The 26,969-nt window shown below is 41.2% G+C and overlaps 1 protein-coding gene across 3 annotated transcripts in view; it reads right to left on the minus strand.

Moving 5' to 3' along the window:
- KIZ (kizuna centrosomal protein) overlaps window positions 1–26,969 on the minus strand; it is a 127,928-nt gene that overhangs the window by 77,972 nt on the left and 22,987 nt on the right. For all 3 annotated transcript variants that reach the window (XM_005604442.4, XM_070247289.1, XM_070247290.1), the window contains 2 exons: window positions 18,176–18,812; window positions 17,470–17,785 (listed from right to left, as the gene is read on the minus strand). In XM_005604442.4, coding sequence (XP_005604499.3) covers window positions 17,470–17,785; window positions 18,176–18,812 — 953 coding nt within the window. The remainder of the gene's footprint in view (window positions 1–17,469; window positions 17,786–18,175; window positions 18,813–26,969) is intronic.

The raw sequence follows: 26,969 nt of genomic DNA on the forward strand, positions 1-26,969 counted from the left end.
TGAGACTTCTGCAAGGCAAAGGAAACCAGGAACAAAATGAAAAGATAACCCACCAACTGGGAGAAAATATGTGCAAATCACATATCTGACAAGGGGTTAATCTCCAAAATATATAAAGAACTCATACTACTCAACAACAAAGGAACAAACAACCCAATCGAAAAAAGGGCAGAGGATATGAACATTTTTCCACAGAAGATATACAGATGGCCAAGAGGCACATGAAAAGATGTTCAACATCACTAATCATTAGGGAAATGCAAATCAAAACTACAATGAGATATCATCTTACACCTGTTAGAATGGTTATAATTGTCAAGATGAAAAATAACAAATGTTGGAGTGGATGTGGAGAAAAGGGAACCCTCATACACTGGTGGTGGGATTGCAAATGGTGTAGCCACTATGGACAACAGTATGGAGATTTATCAAAAGATTAAAAACAGAAATACCATATGACCTAGCTATCCCACTACTGGGTATTTATCCAAAGAACTTGAAATCAACAATTCAAAGAGATTTATGCACCCCTATGTTCAGTGCAGTGTTATTCATGATAGCCAAGATGTGGAAGCAACCTAAGTGCCCATCAAGGGATGAATGGATAAAGAAGATGTGGGAAATATATATAACGGAATACTACTCAGCCATACAAAAGACAAAACTGTCCCATTTGCAACAACATGGATAGACTTTGAGGGTATTATGCCAAGCAAAATAAGCCAGACAGAGAAAGATAAACACCACATGAGTTCACCCACATGTGGAAGATAAACAAACGCATGGACAAAGAGAACAGATTAGTGGTTACCAGAGGGGATGGGGGATGGGGGGGTGGGTACAAGAGACAAAGGGGCAAACATATATGGTGACTGACAAATAATAATGTATGACTGAAATTTCACAATGTTATAAACTATTATCACCTCAATAAAATAAAAAATAAATAAATAAAAGAGGAAGTCTCAAAACAAAAAATACTTTGAACTGAATGAAAATGAAAATGCAACTTATCAAAAATTGTGGGATGCAGTGAAAGCAGCGGTTACAGGGAAATTTATAGCACTGAATGCACATTTTAGAAAAGAAGAAAGCTCTCAAAGTCAATAATCTAAGCTTCCATCTCAGGAAACTAGAAAAGATAAGAGAAAATTAGGCTCAAAGTAAGAAAAAGAAAAGAAGTAATAAAATTTAGAGCAGAAATCAATGAAATTGAAAACAGGAAAACACCAGAGAAAATCCACAAAACAAAACGCTGGTTCTTTGGGGAAAAAAAACAACAAAATGGATAAACGATTAGCCAGGTATATTAGTCTGGTCAGGTTGCCATAACAAAATATCACAAACTGGGTGACTTCAACAACAAAAATTTATTTTTTACAATTCTGGAGGCAAGGAAGTCCAAGATCAAGGTGCCAGCTGATTTGGCTCCTAGTGAGATCTGCAGATGGCCACCTCCTTGCTATGTCTTCACACGGAAGAGAAAGATAGCTCTTCCTCTTCTTTGAATAGTACTAGCCCTGTTGGATTAAGGCTTCACCCTTATGACCTCATTTAATCTTTATCACCTCCTCACAGCCCTTGTCTCCAAATACAGTTACATTGGGCACTGGGGCTTTAATACAGGCATATCTCAGAGACATTGTGGGTTTGGTTCCAGACCACCACAATGAGGTAAATATCGCAATAAAGTGAGTCACACAAATTTTTTGGCTTCCCAATGCATATAAAAGTTCTGTTTACACTATACTGTAGTCTATTAAGTGTGTAACAGCATATGTCTAAAAAAAACAAAACCATGTATATACCTCAATTAAAAAATACTTTATTGCTAAAAAATGCTAACCGTCATCTGAGCCTTCAGTGAGTCATAATCTTTTTGCTGGTTGAGGGTCTTGTATAAAATGCAATATCTGTGAAGCACAAGAAAATGCAGCACAATTAAATGAAGTATCCCTACGTATGAATTTTGGAGGACAAAAACGTTCAGTCCATAACACCAGGTTAATCAAGAAAAAAGAGAGAAGACACAAATATCAGAAAGCAATGAGAGATCATTGTTAACGATCCCATGGACATTAGAAGGATAATAAAGGAATAATAACAACAACAACTCTTTGCTCATCAATTTGATAACCTAGATCAAATGGACCAATTCCTTGAAGGACACAATCTACTAAATCTCATACAATGAGAAACAGAGAATCTGAATAGAATAATCTATCTCAAAGAAATTAAATCAATGATTAATAACTTTCCAAAACAGAAAGCACCAGGCCCAGATGGATTCACTAGTGAATTCTACCAAACATTTAAAGAACAAATTATGCCAATTCTCTACAATCTCTTTCAGAAGAAAGAAGCAGAGGGAATACTTCCTAACTCATTCTATAAGGCTAGCACTACCCTTACATCAAAAGCAGATACAGACATTACAAGAAAGGAAAACTACAGATCAGTATATCTCATGAACATAGATGCAAAAATCCTCAATAAAATATTAGAAAACTGTATCCAACAATGTATAAAAAATTATACACCACAACCAAGTTGATTTTATCCCAGGAATAGAAGGCTGATTTGACATTCAAAAAATCAATTAATGTAATCCATCACATTAACAGGCTAAAGAAGAAAAATCATATGACCACAATATTAGGTGCAGAAAAAGCAAATGACAAAAACCAACACCTATACATGATAAAAACTCAGCAAACTAGGAATAGAGGGGAACTTTCTCAACTTGACAAAGAATATCTTTAATAAGAACTAGATACACTCCCCACAAGATCAGGAACAAGGCAAAGATGTCCCCTCTCACTGCTCCTGTTCAACATTGTATTAGAAGTCCTAGCTAATGCAATAAGACAAGAGGAGAAAAAAGCATACAGATTGAGAAGAAATAAGTAAAACTGTCCTTATGCATAGAGGACATGTTTGTCAATGCTGAAAATCCCAAAGAATCAACAAAAAAACTCCTGGAGCTAATATGCAATTACGGCAATACTGCAGGATATAAGGTTAATATACAAAAGTCAATTGCTTTCCTAAACAGTAGCAATGAAAAATTGGAATTTGAAATTAAAAACACAATATCACTTAGATTAACACCAAAAAATAATTAAGAATAAGTCTAACAACATATGTGTAAGAACTGCAAGAAGAAAACTACAAAAGTGATAAAACTACAAAAGTGATGGAAAAAATAAAAGATCTAAATAAATGGAGAGAGACTCCATGTTCGTGCATAGGAAGGCTCAACACTGTTGAGATGTCAGTTCTTCCCAACTTGATCTATAGATTCAATACAATCTCAATCAAAATCCCAGAAAGTTATTTTTCTGGACATTGACAAATTGATTCTAAAGTTTATATGGAAAGGCAAAATACCCAGAGGAGACAACACAGTACTGAAGAAGAACAAAGTCAGAGGGCTGCACTACACAACTTCGAGACTTACTATAAAGCTACTCTAATCAAGACAGCGTGGTAGTGGTGAAGAAACAGACAAACAGATCAAAGAAACAGAACAGAGACCAGAAATAGACCCAGAGAAATACAGTCACCTGTTCTTTTATGACAGAGCAAAAACAAATCAATGGAGAAAGGAAAGACTTTTCAACAGATGGTACTGGAACAAATAAACATCCACATGCAAAAAAAAAAAAGAAGAATCTAAACACTGACCTTACACTTTTCATGAATGTTAACTCAAAATGGATCATAGATCTAAATGTAAAATGCAAAACTATAATACTTCGTGAAGATAACATAGGAGAAAATCTAGATGACCTTGGGTATGGTAGTTCGTTTTTAAATACAATGCCAAAAGCACAACAAGAGAACAAAATTTACAAGTTGTACTTGATTAAAATAAAAAAATTCTGCTCTGCAAAAGACACTAAGAGAGAATGGAAAGAAAAACCACAAACTTGGAGAAAATATTTGCAAAACACATTATCCCCCTGATAAAGGACTTGTATCTAAAATATACAAAGAGCTCTTAAAACTCAAAAATAAGAAGACAAATAACCCAATTAAAAAGTGGGCAAAAGATCTGAATAGACACCTCACCAAAGAAGATAGGCAGACGGTAAATAAGCATATGAAAAGATGCTCAGCATCATATGTCATTAGGGAACTGCAAATTAAAACAACAAGATATCATTACATACCTATTAGAATGGCTAAAATCCAAAAAACTGACAATACCAAATGCTAACAAGGATATGGAGCAACAAGAACTCTCATTCATTGCTGATGGGAATGCAAAATGGTACAGCCACTTTGGAAGACAGTCTGGTAGGTTCTTACAAAGCTCAGCACAGGGGCCGGCCACAGGGCTGAGTGGTTAGGTTCGCACGCTCTGCTTCGGCGGCCCAGGGTTTTGCTGGTTCGGATCCTGGACACAGATATGGCACTGCTCATCAGGCCATGCTGAGGCGGCATCCCATATAGCACAATCGGAGGCACTCACAACTAGAATATACAACTATGTACCAGGGACCTTTGGGGAGAAGAAGAAGAAAGAAAAAGCTTACCATAGTCTTACCAAACAATCCAGCAATTGCACTCCTTGGTATTTACCCAAATGAACTGAAAACTTACATCCACACAAAAAGCTGCACATGGATGTCAATAGCAGCTTTATTCATAATTACTAAAATGTGGAAGTCACAAAGATATCCCTCAAGAGGTGAATGAATAAACAAACTGTGGTATATTCATTACTAACAAAGAAATGATCTATCAAGCCATGAAAAGGCAGGGAGGAATCTAAAATGCATATTGCTTAGTGAAAGAAGCCAATTTGAAAAGGCTACATACTGTAGGATTCTAAGAATATGGCATTCTGGAAAAGGAAAACTAGAGAGACAATAAAAAGATCAGTGGTTACCAGGGGTTCAGATGACGGAGAAGAGAGAGAGATGAGTAAATGGAGCACAGGGGAGTTTTAGGCAGTGAAACTATTCTGTATGATATTGTAAAGGTGGATACATGGCATTATGCACCTGTCAACAAACAAATGAAAACAAACAAACAAAAAAACTCTCAATACGTTGCTTCATTCACTAGAGAAGGAACCAGAGAAATAACATTTGCATGAGAAGCTGCTTTTTGGATGATGCAGATGTGCACACCCACTTTTCTAGGTCCCTACCCATCTGCCATGTTCCATCCCTGCTTACCTGCATGTGGCCATGTGTGGAAACACACTTGCTCAGATGGAGAAGGTACAGCACAACGGAAAGCGCAGGTTTTCTTGGGCTGCTCACTTCGCCACCCTGTCACCATCTGTTCCCACAGTGAACCCTGAGCACATCTGATTCACCCTGCTTTAGGTCACTATGGGCAGAAACTTTTACTCGTGCAATCCTTGCAGAGATACAATCCTTGATTCCAATTCTTCAATTGGATTATATTAATTTTCTATTGCTGCATAACAAATTACCACAAATTTAGCACTTACAAATGTATCTCACAGTTCCCACGGGTCAGGGGTCTGGGTCTGGGTTAGTGGGGTCCTCTGCTCAGAGCCTTACTAGGCTGAAATAAAGATGCTGACTGGGGGGCTGGCCCAGTAGCATAGTGGTTAACTTCACGTGCTCCACTTTGGTGGTCCAGGGTTTGGAGGTTTGGATCCCAGGCAGGGACTACACACTACTCATCAAGCCATGATGCGGTTGTGTCCCACACACAAAATAGGGAAGATTGGCACAGATGTTAGCTCAGCAACAATCTTCCTCAAGCAAAAAGGGAAAGATTGGTGACGGATGTTAGCTCAAGGCCAATCTTCCTCATCAAAAAATAAATAAATAAATAAAGATGTTGGCTGGGGCTGCGATCTCATTTAAGGCTCAGGGTCCTCTTCCAAGTTCATTGGTTGTTGGCAGAATTCAGTTCCTGTAGCTATTGGACTGAGGTCCTCAGCTCCCAGAAGCCAGACCCCATTTTCTGCCACATGGCCTTCTTCATAAGATGGCAGTTTGCTTTGAATCTGATTTCAGTAAGAGCCTAGTCCCTTTTAAAGGTTGATCTGTTTAGGTCAGGCCCACTCTGAATATTTCCTTTTTGATTACCTCAAAGTCAACCGATTTGGGGACTTTCATTATATCTACAAAATTCTTCATCTCTGTCACATAATACAGCCTAATCATGGGAGCCTTCAAACTCATAGTCCTGCCCATACCCAAGGTGAGGGGATTCCACAGTGTACACCAGAGGGTGGGAATCTCAGGGGCCATCTTGGAATTCTGCCTTCCACTGTGGGTAATTAATCTTGACCCAGCTAATGTTGTCAGATTAATTCTAAATGAAGTTACCCGCCACACTACCCTTCTCTTAAAATAACCTTCAACAGTTGTGCAAAACAGAGAAGGAACTCTAAATTCATCAACCTGACATTCAAGGTCTTTCTCAAACATGCCCCAGGCAACATTTTAAGCCTTTATTCCAATGAGGCCTCAGTCCAAGCTTTGCTCTGCCTTCTCACACCCTTTGTCTTCTCTGCATTCCTCCTTAGCTCTTCCTCTAGATCTAATCACCCCTTTCCCTCCTCCTTATTCAAAGCCTATACAGCCTTCAAGGTGCTGCAGCAACACACGTATAAAACCTTTCCTGACCCTTTGCACTTACACTGAGCTTATCTTCATTTGAATTTGTCCTAAGTACTGTGGTAGATCACAAAAAATGACCATAATCTTCCCATCCCTGTGTGCACAGCCTTTTGCAATGTGACTCTGCCACTCATTCCATCAAGAGGTGGATTGTATTTTTCCACTTCTTGACTCTGGGCTGGGCCCTGTGACTTTCTTTAACCAATGGGACATCAGCAAACATGATGCAAACAGAGAAAAGCATTTGTGCACCGGGGCTTATCCTCTTGCTGTCTTGGGAACCCTGCTACCACCACCAGGTGACAGAGGTTGGACTACTCTACCGGATGATGAGGGAAATGTGGCCAAACAATTCTTGTGGCCCTAAATGACACTAGGCCAACCACCTGGCAACTGAAAAATAATGTGTCTGATGTTTTAAGTTATGAAGCTTTGTACCAGTGTTTGCAGCAAACTACTCTTTAAGGATAAGAGATTCAAGGTCCTCCTTTTTAACTATATTTCTCTTACTCAGCTTCATTCTAGTATGCTTCCTTGTGAGAAACATTAATTACATCTTGCAATGAAGGAACTGTGCATCAAGCACAGTCTTCAATTATCTGGAAGTATCCATGGAGTGGGTCATAAAGCTTCTCAAAGATGTTTGGCTTTTAAAGGGAGAAGCAACCCAAATATCCATCAACAGATGAATGAATAAACAAAATATGGTTATCCATACACTGGAATATTATTTAGCTACAAAAGGGAATGAAGTTCTGATACCTGTTACAACACGGATGAACCCTGAAAACATTATGCTAATTGAAATATGCCAAATACCAAAGGACAAATACACAAGGGGGATGAAAAACTTTTGGTAATAGGTAGTGATGATGGTTGTACAAAGTTGTGAATGTAATCAGTGTCACTAAATTGTACACTTAAAAATGATAAATTTTGGGGACTGGCCCCGTGGCCGAGTAATTAAGTTCACGCGCTCTACTGCAGGCAGCCCAGTGTTTCGTTGGTTCGAATCCTGGGCGGGGACATGGCACTGCTCATCAAACCACGCTGAGGCAGCGTCCCACATGCCAAAACTAGAAGGACCCACAACGAAGAATATACAACTATGTACTGGGGGGCTTTGGGGAGAAAAAGGAAAAAAATAAAATCTTAAAAAAAAAGGGCAAATTCTATGTTATATATATTTTAACACAATATTTAAATATTAATAATATGCCAAAAACTCTTGAATTATACACTTTAAATAGATGGATTGTATTGTATGTGAATTATATCTCAATAAAGCTGCTAAAAATTTTTTTAAATAAAACAAACAAAAAACAAGACAAAACACCACCAAAAATCACCCTTGGCTTCACTTTTCTCCTCAGATGGAAACTACCTTGCATACTGCACTTCTCTTTTCCCCTTCACTGCCAGGACGCTTAAGACCAAGTTTTATGTTCAAGTGCGCCAACTCAGCTGGCACATAGATGTGCTAAAACATAATACCATCATCACTCTCCTCAACTCAGAGGTTCCAGTTTCCTGTTCAGATCCTTCTATGTGTCTTCCTTTGTCCCACCTCTTCATGTTTGTTAACTAAAATTCATCCAAGTGGCTTTTCTCCAGGCCCCAACAGACCCTAAAGTAAACTGAGACAACGAGCCTTTGAGGTCACAGTACTAGCTCTGTAAATACAACGCTATGGTCTCAGATGAGCCCTTAGAGCAAAGGAGGAGAGTTCATGCTAAAGAGGAAACAAGAGAACGCAGGACCTCAAAAGCAGAGGGACATCAGCGGGCTAACCAGGATCATTTAAAACCACCTTCAACCTATTCCTGGGGAGTAGTTTCACCACAGAAAAATCAATGGGCTCAAATCTGGTGACAGACAGAAAACAACCACAGCTGACTGACCTTTCTTTCTGGGAGCATTCTATTCAGACAAATTATTCAAAAATTGCCCAAATGCCCATATTTTCTAATAAATTTTGGAAAACCATATCCCAAAATTCTAAGGAGCTTGGCTTTAAGATCACAGGAAACAGAGACAGAACACTCTGAATTCTATAACATACTCAACTTTTTTCATCTCAGAAAAAGACTGTCCCAGGTAAGTACACTAGTCTTTCAGTTAGCCTACCAAAGTACTAACTTGTCCAGTGAATTGCTATAAAAAGAAGCCTACAGGGGCTGGCCCGGTGGCGCAGTGGTTAAGTGCGCCCGGGGTTCACCAGTTTGGATCCCAGGTGCGGACATGGCACCGCTTGGCAAGCCATGCTATGGTAGGCGTCCCACATATAAAGTAGAGGAAGTTGGGCATGGATGTTAGCTCAGGGCCAGTCTTCCTGAGCAAAAAGAGGAGGATTGGCAGATGTTAGCTCAGGGCTAGTCTTCCTCAAAAAAAAAAAAGAAGCCTACAATACAAAACCCAAAGTACATACATTCTATCTCTAGTAATACAGTTTCTGATGATGTAGTATACAATATCTGTACCTCTTTGATGAGAGAAGTATTATTACTAGAAAAATACATTTGGCTTGCCTCTCTAATAAATCAAATTTCCCAAGCACAGGAACCGTGTTGGTTTTTCCATCCACAGCACAAATACTTTGTACTTGGATGCACTATTAATAAATATTTCTTGAACATCAGTTTAAAGTCAGACTACAGATTAAAATTTTCACCATAAGTAATGAATGGTAAGAGGCAAGACATTAAAAGGTACAATGGTGGGGGGAATTCCAAGATGGCGCCGTGAGTAGTCCTCTTTGTCTCTCGCCCTTCGAGTCTACAATTATTTGGACACTTATCGCTTGACAAAGGATATCCAGACAGCATCTCAGGACGTCTGAGACACCCACGCGACTATACATCGGAAGGCAGACGGACTTTCCTCCGGGAGGATGTGGAAATAGGTGAAAACTCTCCGACCCCGACGGGCAGCCTAGTACCCGCAAGCGGCTTTCTTCCAACGGACGCCCCCAGAGGATCCACACACATCTAGGGCAGGAGCGAGAACACAACAGAGGAGCGACGGTGGAAACAGGTGACCAGAACCCTACTTAAACCCCCCGCAATTACTCCTAAACGCAGAGGGAAACTTTGGAGTTGCACACCTGAGCCCGCGGGGAGAGTCTCTCCCCGCCATTGGCGGGGAGACCCGGCCTGGTGCTCGGGGCGCCCGGAGGGTCCCAGAGAGAGACACGGAGGGCACGGAGGTCTCCCAGCTGCCGTTGCCCGCCCCGTGGGACTAGGGATTGCCGGAGATCTCGGAGAGGACCGGGGCGGGGGAACTTTCAAAGGCGGGTCCGGCGACCCGGTGGGGAAGCGCCGGAGCTCCGCCAGGCAGCAGACAAAACTCTCTGTCTGCCGGTAGCAGAGGGGCCACGCTGAGCACTCAGGGCTCCCGGCAGAGGCCCGGACAGAAGCCCAGAGGGCGGGGCGACCCCCAGCTGCCGTTGCCCGCCCCGTGGGACTAGGGAATGCCGGAGATCTCGGAGAGGACCGGGGCGGGGGAACTTTCAAAGGCCGGATCGGCGACCCGGAGGGGAAGTGCCGGAGCTCCCCCAGGCAGCAGACAAAACTCTCTGTCTGCCGGTAGCAGAGGGGCCACGCTGAGCACTCAGGGCTCCCGGCAGAGGCCCGGAGAGAAGCCCAGAGGGCGGGGCGACCCCCAGCTGCCGTTGCCCGCCCCGTGGGACTAGGGATTGCCGGAGATCTCGGAGAGGACCGGGGCGGGGGAACTTTCAAAGGCGGGTCCGGCGACCCGGTGGAGAAGCGCCGGAGCTCCGCCCGGGCAGCAGACAAAACTCTCTGTCTGCCATTAGCAGAGGGGCCACGCCCAGCATTCAGGGCTCCCGGCAGAGGCTCGGACAGAAGCCCAGAGGACGGGGCGTCCCCCAGCTGCCGTTGCCCGCCCCGTGGGACTAGGGATTGCCGGAGATCTCGGAGAGGACCGGGGCGGGGGAACTTTCAAAGGCGGGTCCGGCGACCCGGAGGGGAAGCGCTGGAGCTCCGCCAGGCAGCAGACAAAACTCTCTGTCTGCCGGTAGCAGAGGGGCCACGCTGAGCATTCAGAGCTCCCGGCAGAGGCCCGGAGAGAAGCCCAGAGGGCGGGGCAACCCCCAGCTGCCGTTGCCCACCCGGTGAGGCTAGGGATTGCCGGAGATCTCGGAGAGGACTGGGGCTGGAGAGAGTTCCAGAGACCCAGCTTAGTAGCCTAGGGGGAAACCCTATAGGCTCACAGAAGCCTTAGGGAAAGCCTCTGCACAGCACCAGTAGAAGGCACCCAGCCGCCAGCCACAAGGCTGGAAGACCCCAGGGCAAAAGCAGCATAGCTAGGTGTACTAACCACAGACTGTAGAAGATGCCAATAGCTCTCCTGCGACCCATAGAGGACAAGTGAGATTTGGTGGGTGCCGACAGCAACCGAGCAACAAATAAAAGTGATCCCACCCCTGGCCGCTGGAAAAGCCCATAACACCGTTGCAGACCCCAAGGAGAGAGCGCATCTAGGTGGGCAACAACAGTAGGCACCTGCAGCCTGAAGCCCCCCGTGACGGCCCCCACGGCAGAGGAGGGAATCCAAAGGGCCACTGTGGCTACGAAGAGGGGCCCAGGCCCAGTTAGCAACTACGGACAGGGTTCCTGGTTGGTGAAGTATAAACAGCTGCTCCCCCCACCGCAGCAGCTGAAACAAGTGAAAGGAGCAACTAAACTCTATCTCCATGCGGAGGCACAAATCAACATCATCAAGCAATATGAAAAAATACATTAAATCTCCAGAACAGAAAGAAAGTAACAAATACACAGAAAACAATCCCAAAGAAAATGAGATATATAACCTAAATGATGATGACTTCAAAACAGCCATCATTAAAATACTCACTGAGTTAAGAGAGAATTCTGACCGACAACTCAACGAGTTCAGGAGCTATGTCACAAAAGAGTTTGATACGATAAAGAAGAACCAAACAGAAATACTGGAAATGAAGAACACAATAGAGGAGATTAAGAAAAATCTAGATGCTCTGAACAGTAGGGCCGATAATATGGAGGAAAGAATTAGCAATTTGGAAGATGGCAATATAGAATTGTTGCAGGCAGAGGAGGAGAGAGAAGCAAGACTTAAAAGAAATGAAGAAACTCTCCGAGAATTATCAGACACAATTAGGAGATGCAACGTAAGGATTATAGGTATACCAGAGGGAGAAGAGAAGGAGAAAGGGGCAGAAAACCTATTCAAAGAAATAATGGCTGAGAACTTCCCAAATCTGGTGAGGGAGATGGATCTTCAGGTGACAGAAGCCAATAGATCTCCAAACTTTATCAATGCAAGAAGACCAACTCCACGGCATATAGTAGTGAAGCTAGCAAAAGTCAACGACAAGGAGAAAATATTAAGGACAGCCAGGCAAAAGAAACTAACCTACAAAGGAACCCCCATCAGGCTATCAGCAGATTTCTCAGCAGAAACTTTACAGGCTAGAAGAGAGTGGAATGATATATTCAAAAATCTGAAGGACAAAAACCTACAGCCGAGAATTCTCTACCCAGCGAAAATATCCTTCAAATACGATGGAGAAATAAAAACTTTCCCAGATAAACAAAAATTAAGGGAGTTCATTGCCACAAAACCTCCTCTTCAGGAAATCCTCAGGAAAACCCTCATTCCTGAAAAATCCAAAAAAGGAAAGGGGCTACAAAACCAAGAGCAGAGGAGATAAGTAGAAGGACAACAACAGAGAGTAGCAGCTCTACATCAGAACAGATTAAACCATGGGACGAGAAACAAAGGAAACTGAAGAAAACCGGAAAACAAGACACAAAATGGTAGTGGTAGGCCCCCACGTCTCAATAATCACTCTAAATGTAAACGGATTGAACTCCCCAATCAAAAGACACAGAGTGGCAGGATGGATCAAAGAACAAGATCCAACAATATGCTGCCTCCAGGAAACACACCTCAGCCCCAAAGACAAACACAGACTCAGAGTGAAGGGATGGAGAACAATACTCCAAGCTAATAATGAACAAAAGAAAGCAGGTGTCGCTATACTAATATCAGACAAGGTAGATTTCAAAGCAAAACAGATAAAGAAAGACAAAGAGGGACAGTATATAATGATAAAAGGGACTCTCCACCAAGAAGACATAACACTTATAAATATATACGCACCCAACACAGGAGCACCAAAATTTGTAAAGCAACTCTTAATAGAACTAAAAGAAGACATCAACAACAATACAATAATAGTAGGGGACCTCAACACACCATTAACACCAATGGACAGAACATCCAGACAGAAAATCAACAAGGAAATAATAGAATTAAATGAAAAATTAGACCAGATGGACTTAATAGATATATATAGAACACTTCATCCAAAAACAGCAGGTTACACATTCTTCTCAAGTGCACATGGAACATTCTCAAGGATTGACCATATTTTGGGAACCAAAGCAAACATCAATAAATACAAGAGAGTTGAAATAATATCAAGCATCTTTTCTGATCATAACGCTATTAAACTAGAAATCAACTACAAGAAAAAAGCAGAGAAAGGTGCAAAAATGTGGAGACTAAACAACACGCTTCTCAACAAACAATGGATCATTGAAGAAATTAAAGAAGAAATCAAATATTATCTGGAGACAAATGAAAATGAGAACACGACATACCAAATCATTTGGGATGCAGCAAAAGCAGTCCTAAGAGGGAAATTCATCGCAATACAGGCTCACCTCACTAAACAAGAAAAAGCTCACGTAAGCAACCTCAAACGACACCTAACAGAACTAGAAAAAGAAGAACAAACAAGGCCCAGAGTCAGTAGAAGGAGGGAAATAATAAAAATAAGAGCAGAAATAAACGATATTGAAACAAAAAAGACAATAGAAAGGATCAATGAAACAAAGAGTTGGTTCTTCGAAAGAATTAACAAAATTGACAAACCCCTAGCCAGACTCACCAAGAAAAGAAGAGAGAAATCGCAAATTAATAAAATCAGGAATGACAGAGGAGAAATCACAACAGATACCAATGAAATACAAGAGATCATAAGAGAATACTATGAAAAACTATATGCCAACAAATTGAACAACCTGGAAGAAATGGACAAATTCCTAGACTCCTACAATCTCCCCAAACTGAATCAGGAAGAAATGGAGAATCTGAATAGACCAATCACAAGTAAGGAAATAGAAACGGTAATCAAAAACCTCCCCAAAAATAAGAGTCCAGGACCAGACGGCTTCTCTGGAGAATTCTACCAAACATTCAAAGAAGACTTAATACCTATTCTCCTCAAACTGTTCCAGAAAATTGAGAAAGATGGAGAACTCCCTAACACATTCTATGAAGCCAACATCACTCTGATCCCCAAACCTGACAAGGACAACACAAAGAAGGAGAACTACAGGCCGATATCACTGATGAACATAGATGCAAAAATCCTCAACAAAATTTTGGCAAACCGATTACAGCAATACATCAAAAAGATTATACACCATGATCAAGTGGGATTTATACCAGGGACACAGGGATGGTTCAACATCCGCAAGTCAATCAACGTGATACACTACATTAACAAAATGAAAACCAAAAACCACATGATCATCTCAATAGATGCAGAGAAAGCATTTGACAAGATCCAACACCCATTTATGATAAAAACCCTCAGTAAAATGGGTATAGATGGAAAGTACCTCAACATAATAAAGGCCATATATGATAGACCCACAGCCAACATCATACTCAATGGACAAAAGCTGAAAGCCATCCCTCTGAGGACAGGAACAAGACAAGGGTGCCCACTTTCACCACTCCTATTCAACATAGTTCTGGAGGTGCTGGCCAGAGCAATTCGGCAGGAAAAAGAAATAAAAGGAATCCAAATAGGTAACGAAGAAGTAAAACTCTCGTTGTTTGCAGACGACATGATCTTATACATAGAAAACCCCAAAGAATCCACAGAAAAACTATTAGAAATAATCAACAACTACAGCAAAGTAGCAGGGTATAAAATTAACGTGCATAAATCAGTAGCATTTCTATACACTAACAATAAACTAACAGAAAAAGAACTCAAGCACTCTATCCCATTCACAATCGCAACGAAAAGAATAAAATACCTTGGGATAAACTTAACCAAGGAAGTGAAGGATCTATACAATGAAAACTACAAGACTCTCTTGAAAGAAATAGGCGATGACATAAAGAGATGGAAAGACATCCCTTGCACATGGATTGGAAGAATAAACATAGTTAAAATGTCCATACTACCTAAAGCAATATACAGATTCAATGCTATCCCAATCAGAATCCCAAGAACATTCTTCACAGAAATTGAACAAACAATCCTAAAATTCATATGGGGCAACAAAAGACCGCGAATTGCTAAAGCAATCCTGAGCAAGAAAAACAAAGCCGGCGGAATCACAATCCCCGATTTCAAAACATACTACAAAGCTACAGTGATCAAAACAGCATGGTACTGGTACAAAAACAGGTCCACAGATCAATGGAACAGAATTGAAAGCCCAGAGATAAAACCACACATCTATGGACAGCTAATCTTCGACAAAGGAGCAGAGGGCCTACAATGGAGAAAAGAAAGTCTCTTCAACAAATGGTGCTGGGAAAACTGGACAGCCACATGCAAAAGATTGAAAATTGACCATTCTTTTTCACCACACACCAAAATAAACTCAAAATGGATCAAAGACCTAAAGATTAGGCCTGAGACAATAAGTCTTTTGGAAGAGAATATAGGCAGTACACTCTTTGACATCAGTTTCAAAAGAATCTTTTCGGACACTGTAACTCCTCAGTTGAGGGAAACAATAGAAAGAATAAACAAATGGGACTTCATCAGACTAAAGAGCTTCTTCAAGGCAAGGGAAAACAGGATTGAAACAAAAAAACAGCTCACTAATTGGGAAAAAATATTTACAAGCCACTTATCCGACAAAGGGTTAATCTCCATAATATACAAAGAACTCACACTACTTAACAACAAAAAAACAAACAACCCGATCAAAAAATGGGCAGAGGACATGAACAGACATTTCTCAAAAGAAGATATGAATATGGCCAATAGACACATGAAAAGATGTTCATCATTGCTAATCATCAGGGAAATGCAAATCAAAACTACACTAAGATATCACCTTACCCCCGTTAGATTGGCAAAAACATCCAAAACCAAGAACGACAAATGTTGGAGAGGTTGTGGAGAAAGAGGAACCCTCATACACTGTTGGTGGGAATGCAAACTGGTACAGCCACTATGGAAAACAGTATGGAGATTTCTCAAAAAGTTAAAAATAGAAATACCCTATGACCCAGCCATCCCATTACTGGGTATCTATCCTAAGAACCTGATATCAGATATCTCAAGAGTCCGTTGCACCCCTATGTTCATTGCAGCATTATTTACAATAGCCAAGACGTGGAACCAGCCTACATGCCCAGAAACTAATGATTGGATAAAGAAGATGTGGTATATATACACAATGGAATACTACTCAGCCATAAAAAAAGACGAAATTGGCCCATTCACAACAATGTGGATGGACCTCGAGGGTATTATGTTAAGCGAAATAAGTCAGTCAGAGAAAGACGAACTCTATATGACTCCACTCATAGGTGGAAATTAGTATATTGAGAAGGAGATCTGATTGGTGGTTACCAGGGAAAAGGGGGGGTGGGGGGAGGGTACGGAGGGGGAAGTGGTGTACCCACAACATGACTAACAAAAATGTACAACTGAAATCTCACAAGGTTGTAATCTATCATAACATTAATAAAAAAAAAATAAATAAAAAAAATAAAAGTAAAGTTACTTAGCTAGGCAAAAAAAAAAAAAAAAAAAAGGTACAATGGTGCTCTAAAAGAGAATATACACCCTCATATATAAGAACGCTCACTTGGCTTTTCACTGTTGCTGGGACTGTTGGAAAGAGTGACAGCATCACAGTGTAACACAAAATTCTAGGTGTGGCATGTGGGTTGGGGAGGCAGGCTGTATGGAGGGTCTGCCCCAGTGGCCTATGTGTCGCTCCTACGCCCCCGGCCTTAGTTTCCTCATTTTTAAAAGGCGAGATGTACCTTAGGTTGTTTACTCAGGTTCCTTCCACTCCTAAAAGAGATTTGATGGTATTAGAGTTATTTTTCATTGCAGAATTGATTTTCAACAGTTTTCATGTTTTCTATGCAATTCCACCTAGTCCCTCCAATCAACAGTAAAAAAATCATACCTGAGCTTCCTTGAGCTGGATATTACAATAAGCCCTCAAAATGTATAACACTGACGTTGTTCCTATTCAACATTAGAGACTCCAATGTCCTTATATTTACATTCAGAAAAGGAAAGCTGGCTTAAATACACACTTAGAAGAACGTATTAACTCATATTTAATCGTATGACAAAAATGACACTATAGCAAGGGATATTAGGATCAAGCAAATTAATTACAGACAAAGTTCTTAAGACTCTAAAGGTGAATTCCTAGTATGTTTACCTGTTTGTCACCTTCTGTGTTACCACAACTTCAAAATGATTTATTTTCTAAAAGGCTGCGGGGGGCGGGGGGACGGGGGGGGGCGGGGAAGACTTATGCATCAGCCAAGGATTGTCTGGATATAATTATAAACTGCCAACCACCAGGATTTCAATGATATTCAGACTTTTAAAACTATTTTATAAAAAAAAGAAAACTAGACCCTTTCTAAAAGATTATTTATGAGACTTAAGGAACTTACATTCATGACTGAGTGTTCAATAATACATTCGCAGTGGAATGATCTCTAAAAATGTCTATAGTTAAAAACAGAACAGTAAAAAAAACATTGAATGGCTTACTGTCTTGCTGGTGAGTTAGTGGAGGATTCCCTTTTTGAATCAGGAGAGCTTAGAGTTTGCAAAATACAATTATGTTTTTCGGTGGATAGGGCATCTCTTTCTTGCTCAGAGTAGATTAAACTTAAGGCCTCTATTCCGTCTTCTCCCTCCATCTTGTCCGTCGGATTTGGCTGTGGTTCTGGACTCTTTAAAATCAGATCATCATCACTTATAGAAACTGTGAGGTCACTGCTGCTGCTCAAACTTTCCTCCTCCCGCTCCTGCTGCACTCTTCTGAAAGGCTTCTGTGACTCTGGGTCCCCGGAAGGAAGATGACCTGTAAGAGGAGATGTGAACAGATTACTGATCACTAAGTGCAGGGAGAAGCGAGCTAAGATGCTCCACCTCGCAGAGCAGGATTACTCATCAGTTTAAATCACGTAGAAACAATCCACAACTAACTATAGTACTTAAAAGCTCATTAAAAATATTTTTAAAATATAACAATGGGTTTAAAAATCAGAGAATTTGCTTGCAAAAATATTTCCAGGTATATATTTAAGAACTCATTAGAATGGAACTTGTCTGCAAAGCCACAGCTGTACTTTTGTTTTTTGACAAAGAGATAAAATTAGAGAGTATACTTTGTTCTTACATAAGACCACTACCACCCAGAAAAACCAAATACCAACAAAATCCAGCAAACAATCTCAGCCTCTCACCCAACCTGAGAAACCTTCCTGAGCAGAATGCTTCTCTTGAGAACACTTATTTTCAGATGCACAGTATTCTGAGACTGATATCGGAGAGACTGGCGGTCTGGCACTTCCTTCCTTGACTTCTATATGTTCCCGTGTCAGTATTTCTCCCTCTGATCTGCTGGAACTGTCACACTTTAAATCAGTGGTTCTGTTCTCTGGACTTAATCTTTCCCGTAACAGGGAATGGAGTTCAGCAGACTTTTTGCCTTCAGATAAATTACTCTTGCCGTGACGTGTGTTGCTTCCTATCTCCAAGCAATGAGTCTGTTCCTCCTCAGACAATACGCCGGCTGTGACTGGCGTTTCCTCACCAATCTGAAGAGATGTCTTTCCATCTATTTTGTCGGACTTATTTAAGCACTGTGTGTCACTATTAGTTTGTACTCCATAGCTGTCTGTCACATTACTGCTCTGGGCTGTCTGTTGGTGTGAATGTGGGTCAGAAATTGAAAAGTTCTCTGTGGGCTGGGGAGATTTCTGCTCTGTACTAAAATCTCCAATGCTTGAGATGGCTGACATTTGGAGGCCCATAAAGATTGTTGCTGGTTGATACAATCCTCTTGACACAGCTGTCCCCGAGTTAATTCCTGCCTGCATTGCAACCTGCAGCACAAAAGAGATGAAAGTCAAACATAGTGTATTTGAACAATTAGGTTGTTTAGGTTGTTTTCAGAAATGAAATGAGGTAAAGGAAGCATGTTCACTGAAATCAACATCTACCATGTTTATAAAACTCATGGCTTCCTACAAAATAAATGAGCAAAAAAACAGTGTAGTCCATACTATTTTATTTTAAAAGCAATGTTGGTTCACAAAGCAAATATTGTCAAAGAACTATGGAATCTATATTTTTCAAAAAGAAATGCATACCTTGCACAACTAGGTGAATGTACTTAATGCCACTAAGCTGTACCCTTAAACAAGGTTAAAATGGTAAATTTTATGTTATGCATATTTTACCACAATTAAAAAAAAAAGCTGTGAGTTCTAACCACTTTCCTCAGAGAAGCTCAGATTTGATGGAGCTAGGGAGGTACTTGACCAAAAAAAAGGAGAGAGAAAGAGAGAGAGATGCATACAAAGGACTCCTGCAGGTTTCACAACTCTATTTCTACTATTATGTGTAATATAAAATCCTCCAATAACCACATTCAGGATTGCATTAAAATATACCGTGTATGTGCAAAATAGTCATAATTTCTAGTCAAACTGCAGACAAGTTTTTCTTGAATATCTTCAAATAACTTTAAAGACATTTAAAGCAATTTATATTTACCGTCATGTCTATCAAGAGAATGAGAATTGTCTCTTCCTTAAAAAGAGAGAGGGGAGGGGAGAAGAAGAAGGGAGGGGTGGAGAAAGAAACAGAAGCAACTGGTTCAGTGGCTTGATCAAGGACACAGAGTGGGAAGCAGAACTGGAAGTAACAATCATGAAGCCTTGAGGAAGTTAAGTGCTTTTCTTCCAAAGAAATTGAAGCATCTCCACATACACAGTAGCATTAATTTGGTTTTTTAATTATTATTTTTGGTGAGGAAGATCGACCCTGAGCTAACATCTGCTGCCAATCTTCCTCTTTTTTTTTTTTTCTTTCCCAAAGCCTCAGTACATAGTTGTATATCCTAGTTATAGGTCATTCTAATTCTTCTATGTGGGATGCCGCCACAGCATGGCCTGATGAGTGGTGTGTAGGTCCGCACCCAGGATCCAAACTGCCAAACCTTGGGCCACTGAAGCAGAGCATAAACTTAACCACTTGGCTATAGGGCCGACTCCCACACAGCAGCATGTAGTTCACAGAGCCATACGGAATAGATGGGGAGATGTATTCACATCCCTTTTCTGCATATGGAAAAACTGAGGCCAAAATTTTAAGACAGAAAATGCCATACACACAGCTGAAACAGAATCAGGTGTTCCTTCTCTTCAAATATACCATCTCTTCCATGGTCCAAAATAAAAGAAACAACTTCAAAGTTAAAAACAAATGAACAGGGATGTCAGAGAAAATGGTAGGATAAAGACCTCTCAAAATTCTATGCTCCATAAAAGAAATAGTAACGCTGGAAAACATCTTTAGAATAACTTTTCAGAACTCCAGAGTTTAACCAAGGGCTTGCAGCAATCTGGGAGGATTTATTCAGGAAAAACAACTGACTATTGGTAAAAACAGTACACTGTATGGCATTTTAACTTGTCCTATTCTCATTTTCCCCCTCGTCAGGTCTGTGGTAACCTTGAAAATCAACAGCCTGTAATCACAGCCTGTAAACCAGCAGTGTAACAGCTACTGGAAGGAGTAGAAAAGAGATGGCATTCCTTCAAAGCCCCACTCCCAGAGAACTGTCATTATTTGACTTATCTGGTGGTTTCCCGGAAGACTACACTCACAAGACTGTCTTTATTTGACCTGACTTGGAGCTCACATAGTACAAACAGCCTTCTCCTTGGGGGCATTTGTCAAAAACAACCAGAGACAATCGTTTGACATCAAGGCTGCCTAAGGCAGCAGATAAAAGCTAGGTAAACAACAGGGTAACCAAAAAAACTTAAAAGGAAAAGCTGGTAAACAAGATGTCCATAGAGGGCTTTGAAAAGCTCAAAATACTCCTGGAAATCTAGATGGCCATCTGCATGCCCAGGCCTTCAACATGCTCAGCAAAAGTCCTGAGAAGGGCCTAAGCTCTCACCCCAAGCTCACCCTGAGGCTCTGTGCAAGCATTAAGTAAAGGCCAAGGTGGAGTTGTAAGCTGCCTGGATGAGTACTGAAGGTGTGCTCCAACACACACTCAAAGCCCCTTGGCAAAGACTGTGGGACTTACTGGTTTTAGGCATTTAAAAAACGTTTCTGTCTAATCATTAGCTGATCACGAGTAAGTGAACAGAAACTTCACTGACCACACATGACAAAAAATAAAGACTTTATATAATTAGTTCATAAAGTCACTAAATATATAAACAGCAACAATAAACTCTGGGAGGGGGAGAAATCATATGTTCAGAATTATCATATTTGATTATTTAAAATGTCCAAATTTTAACAAAAAATTATGAGACATGAAAAAAACACAAGAAAATATAGCCCATACACAGGAGGAAAAAAAGCAGTCAATAGAGACCATCCTTGAGGAAGCCCAGATGTTGGACTTACTGGAAAAAGGCTTTAAATTGGCTATTTAAAATATGTTCAAAAAACTAAGGGAAATCATGTCTAAAGAACTAAAGGAAAGCATGAGAACAATGTCCAAATACAGACTATCAGTAAAGAGACAGAAAGTATTTTATTTTTTTTTAAAAAAAGAACCAAATAGAAATTCTGCAGTTGAAAATTACAATCACAAGAACAAAAAATTCACTAGAGGGGTTCAGCAGCAGATATAAACAGGCAGAAGAAAGCATCAATAAACTTGAATATAAGTCAATTGAGATTATCCAGACTGAGGAAAAGAAAGAAAAAAGAATGAAGGAAAATGAACAGAGATTCAGAGATCTGTGGGACACCATCAAGCATACCAACATACGCACAATGAAAGCCCCAGAAGGCGAAGAGAAAGAAAAAGGTGCAGAAAGAATTCTGAAGAAATAATGGCAAAAACTTCCCAAATTTGATGAAAAACATCAACCTATACTTCCAAGAAACTCAAAAAAGTCCAAATATGAGAAACTCAGAGATCCTCACCTAGATATATCACAATCAAATTATTGAAAGCCAAAGAAAAAGAGAGAATCTTGAAGTGAAAACAGAGAAGTGACTCCTCACATACAAGGGATCCTCAATAAGATTAACAGGTGATTTCTTATCAGAAACCATGGAGGCAAGCAGGCAGTAGGATAACACATTCAAAGTACTGAAAGAAAGAGACTGTCAAACAAGAATTCTGTATCCACCGAAACGTTCCTTCAGAAATGCAGGAGAAATGTAGGTGCTCCCCCCAAATTCTTCTTCTGTTGAAGCCCCAATCCCCAATGTGACTGTATTTGGAGACAGAGCGTTAAGGAGGAATTAAGGTTAAATGAGGTCATAAGGGTGGAGCATTAATCTGATAGGACTGGTGTCCTTAGAAGAGGAAGACACCCCAGAGATTGATCTCTCTCCATGCACAAGCAGAGCAAAGGGGCATATGAAGACAGAGAGAGACTGCGGCCACCTGCAACCCAAGGAGAGAGGCCTCACCAGAAACCAACCCTGCTGGCACCTTGATTTTGGACTTCTAGCCTCCAGAAGTGTGAGAAAATAAATTCCTGTTGTTTAAGCCACCCAGTCTGCAGTATTCTGCTATGGCAGCCTGAGCCAACTAAGACACCACTGAGACGACTAAGGCAGACCAAGGTCATTTTTCACTCCTTTCATTTTGCCACTGTGATAGATAACAGACATAATCAAATTTTCTCCACTGAGGCCACAAAGAGATGTCTCTGGCCATTAACTCCAATAGTTGTCGGAGCTATCTAAATTCTTTAATGGACCCATTAAATTCAGGCTTCAAACATACTTTCTCTAAGTTATTTTGTAGGATAAATCACTGTAAAATCAATCTATTATGAGTTGTTACCACCAGGTGGCTTTCTCTCTCATTTCTTTAATTCATAGGCAGCCTCTCCATCCCCACAGCCAGCCTCTCCACTATCCTAGATCAGAGGCAAGAAGCCAGGACCAAAGTATGGCTGACCTGGTGGAGAACAAAGATGGTGATGATGGTGAGAGTGGTGAGAGGCTCAGCGAACATTTGTCAGGCACTTACCAGATGTCAAGCAGATTATATTCATTACCTTTTTTGTTCTTCAAAACAACCATTATTATTATCCCTACTCTTACAAGACTTAACAAGGTTGAACAATTTGCTCTATGTCACAGGATTCAAACCCAGAGATGAGGACTCTAGTGCCCATTTCTTATGCTACAATTCTCAAAACTGAATCATTTAAACTCAAATTGTTACTGAACCACAGCTTTTTTGAAAAAATAAATAAAAATCCCTAATAATGAATCTGAAGTCTATGTCTAATTTCTTACTAAACACAACCAGGACAAAATCAGATCTACTAAATAGACTCTAAATGGAGCTTGCACCTGATAAATAAAACAGTCCACGTAGGGTAAACAGGAAGAGTAGAAAAGCAGACAGAAGCTTCAGGAGAAAGTCAGCATTCCTAAATTTTAGCAGTAAGTGATTCTCAAAAATCAAATGAACACAAACACCCCAGCACCAACATTTTCCCCAATATCTCCAGGCCTAAGCAACTGCCTTCATCAAAACAATACAAAGTCAAGTCATGGTTTTCAAGTGAAGAACAGAAGCGTAACAAGTATCTGAGAATATCAAGACAAAAGCTCTTTCTTTTATAGCACAATTTAATATGCCCTGGATATGCTCTGTGATTCCCGAATAGGGTGACTCAGGATATAATTATGTCTCTTAGAGTTCCCTGTTCACTAAGGACGTGTGCGGAACTACAGCAGAGAGACAGAACACCACCTCTGTTTTCTAATTCTGAGAGATCTGAGGAAAGAGAGAAGCAACTCATCCCTACCACAATGAAGAGAGCAACCTCATCCATAGGCGGGCTCCTTCTTCCTAAAATGGGCTAACCACCTGCCCATTCCTTCCTCATACATTTAATTTTTTTCTTACTGTATGAGCATTATTAAATTAACTAGAGCTTCTATTTCTGGAGGACAGATTACCAAAAGTTGGACTGCTGGTAAAAAGTGTATGAGGCCATCAACTGTGATAGTTATTGCTAGATTCCTTTCCAAAGAAGTTCTGGGCACTAATCTTTTTTTTTCAGACTATATGAAGAAGACTGTCTTTTTCTACTAATATAGTATTTCATAGAATATAAGTACATGAAGTTTGGAAAGTCTTCTAAAGAACAAGAAACCAATGTTTGTTCTCCTGTGGAGGCTTCTGTAATCCCTTGTAGGGAGAAAAGTAGAAAAGAAATTGTTCCCCATAAAATTTATCTTCCTCTTGCAAAATCCACTTACATTTCCTCTTCCCCTTCTTGTTCACTTTTTCTCTCTTCCCCATCACTCCACTGCAAGAGGTGCATCCATATGTATGAACGCAGCTTTCTCACTTGTAAGAGCCTTGACACATAATACACTTGTCCCATAATTCCACCATAGAGGAGGGGAAAGGAATGACAGTTGGGTAGCCAAATGTCTCCACAAAAGGTAAGACTTTATTGTTACTTTCATTCTTGACTATGAGAGAGGCTAAATCCCTTAAAGAAAGGCTCCCTCCCACCATTTTCTTAAGTGAAACCTTTCTTCCAGTAACTGAAAAGTGAGTTGATAAATTTATTAATTAAGGCTCTGAACCAGTCTGCTGGGATCTGAATCCTAGCTCCTCCACTGACCAGTTGTGTCACCTGGGAACAAGTTACTTAACTTTGGCCTCTGTTTCGTAATCTGCAAAATGGATATAAAAATAATTCTTACTTTGTAAGGTTGTTGCAATGAGAGTGTGTATATGTTTATGTTTGTGTGTATATTTATAAACATTTATATATGCATATATATAAAGTCCTTGGTACCTGAAACACAGCAAGACCAATATAAGTGTTAGCTGTAAATCTGAGCCACATTCCCCACCACCCACCTGGAAGGCACCCCAAAAGGAAGCAGGATGTGGAGAGTTCAAACTTCATTTGCCCTCTAACTCCGTGTGCAATGGGATGCACACCAGGCTCAAAGAGAACATCTCTCTTCTTCCTCTTTGAAGGGCTGCAGGCTGCTGTCCCTCACTAGGTGTAGCAGGGGAAGGGGCCCTGGGCCCTGCCCTGTGGGAGCTCGTGGTCTAGTGAGCCTGGCGAGAAGAGCATTTACTGCCCTCTCCTGAAAAAATGTCTGCAGATCTAGTTTCAGGGGCAGGACTTGAAAAACTATTTGCGTATTCAGTTTAATTTCTAATTGTTTTCTGAATAGAAATACATATGAATTAAAAAGCTATTAAGATAAAAGACATCCAGCTGAACACAGAGAGACTACCTTGCAACTTGTCATTGCTCTAGGTCAAATAAAGTCACATTTTTAAGGATGGCAGAGCTGACGGGTCACCATCCCCATGAAGGTACAACAGCCCAGTATTAGAAACCTGGGCAACCACTCAGAGACCCACTTTAGGGAGATTCTTATGTACTGTTTATAACTGAGCAGAGATGCAAGGAGACTGTTGGTGAAGGAAGCACTGTGGGCTAGTAAGGATAAGAAACTGGGGCTTATAGAGACAACTTTAAGTAAGAACCCAACCCTGTCACCCCTCCACTTACTGTTTTTTCCTACAGCAGGTATGACAGGACCAGACCCATATCCCTGGGGCCCTCACCATCCCAGTACATGCCCACAGTGTCCTCCTACAAGCACCTGTGCCTCTTGGCCTGAGCATTTCCCTCGCTGCTGTGCAGCTGCCAGAAGTGGAGCCGAGAACAACAGTGTCAGTGACAGATGGGACGTGAAGGGTAAAGGCCTCCCTTTCCCAGCCCAAGATGGGAAAATGCCGAGGCACGTTCTCTACACAGGCTCTCAAGGTTCTGTGATGGGACTGCGCTCCAGCTGCTCACCGTGGTAACCCACTCAGTGACAGTCTTTACTGGCTGTGTCATTTTCTGCTCTATCTGGGATTCCTGGGCCTCTCTTCTAAATAAACTACTTACACGCAAATCCTTATCTCAGGATCTGCTTCCAGGAGATTCCAACCTAAGTCATTTCCTCTTTATATATGGGCACTTTGGGAGAATCTTATGACTCCTTTCCCCTTGCCACAATGTTTATTTCAATCAGGCGTCCCCTCCATAACGCTGATCGCTTCAGCCACTGGAGATGAGCTGGGCCCTACAGTAGCTGCCTTGGTCTTACAAACGCCACTCAGACCCTGGGAGCTGCAGGTTGTCCTCTCAGGAATGGAACTCTTCCCACCATGCAATGCTGGGGTGTCTTCCCTGTCTGGTGACTCTCCTGCAGCGGGGCTGTGCACAGTCACAGCTCCACTACCTCTCCTGACGCAGCTCAAACCCACGGCTAAAGCCACTGCACACCAGGCACACATATGTCTTCTCGCTTGAAGTCTTCTTCAGTGGAGCTTTAAGGTATTTTTTCTGCCCAACAGCCATCTCAAACGGATGCTCCTTTTATAGGAAATGTGAGCAATTTAGACAGGCACTCTGCTTTTCATGGCTCACCTGATCTGCTGGAATATTACAGCACCAAGGGAGACCATTTCACTCTCTCCTAGGGTTAGATAAAAATGCAGCATCTAAATAAATTGGAACACTTCACATGTATGGCTAGGATGTTTTTATCTGATCAGGAATTTCTCGCAACTTGTGAAGAGCATTCACCCCTGCTACCTTAAAAGGCAGTCTAGCAGGATGGCTAATAGCATAGATGCTGAAGCCAAATGGTCTGGGTTTAATTTTGACGCTGCCTAGCTGTGTAGTCTCGGGCAAGTTAACTTACCCCTCTGAGCCCTCCTATAAAATGAGGGTAACGACAGTATCTACTTCCAGGATCACTGAGAAGATTAAATGAATTGATCAATATGAAGTGCTTAATGCAGCACCTGGCACAGGATAAGTATACAATGATCATCATTCATTGTTACTATTAGTATTAGAAGTGGAAGTAACAACCTGCACAACCATGCTCCACATGACCCCTGCAGGAAGGCTTACAACAGGGAAAGTGGAAGTCCCCAACCTGCCTTTAGCCCGGTGGTGGAATTCCCTGGTCCTCTACAGTTCTCCAGTCCTCGCAGA

Source organism: Equus caballus, chromosome 22 (assembly GCF_041296265.1).
Source record: "Equus caballus isolate H_3958 breed thoroughbred chromosome 22, TB-T2T, whole genome shotgun sequence".
NCBI lineage: Eukaryota > Metazoa > Chordata > Mammalia > Perissodactyla > Equidae > Equus > Equus caballus.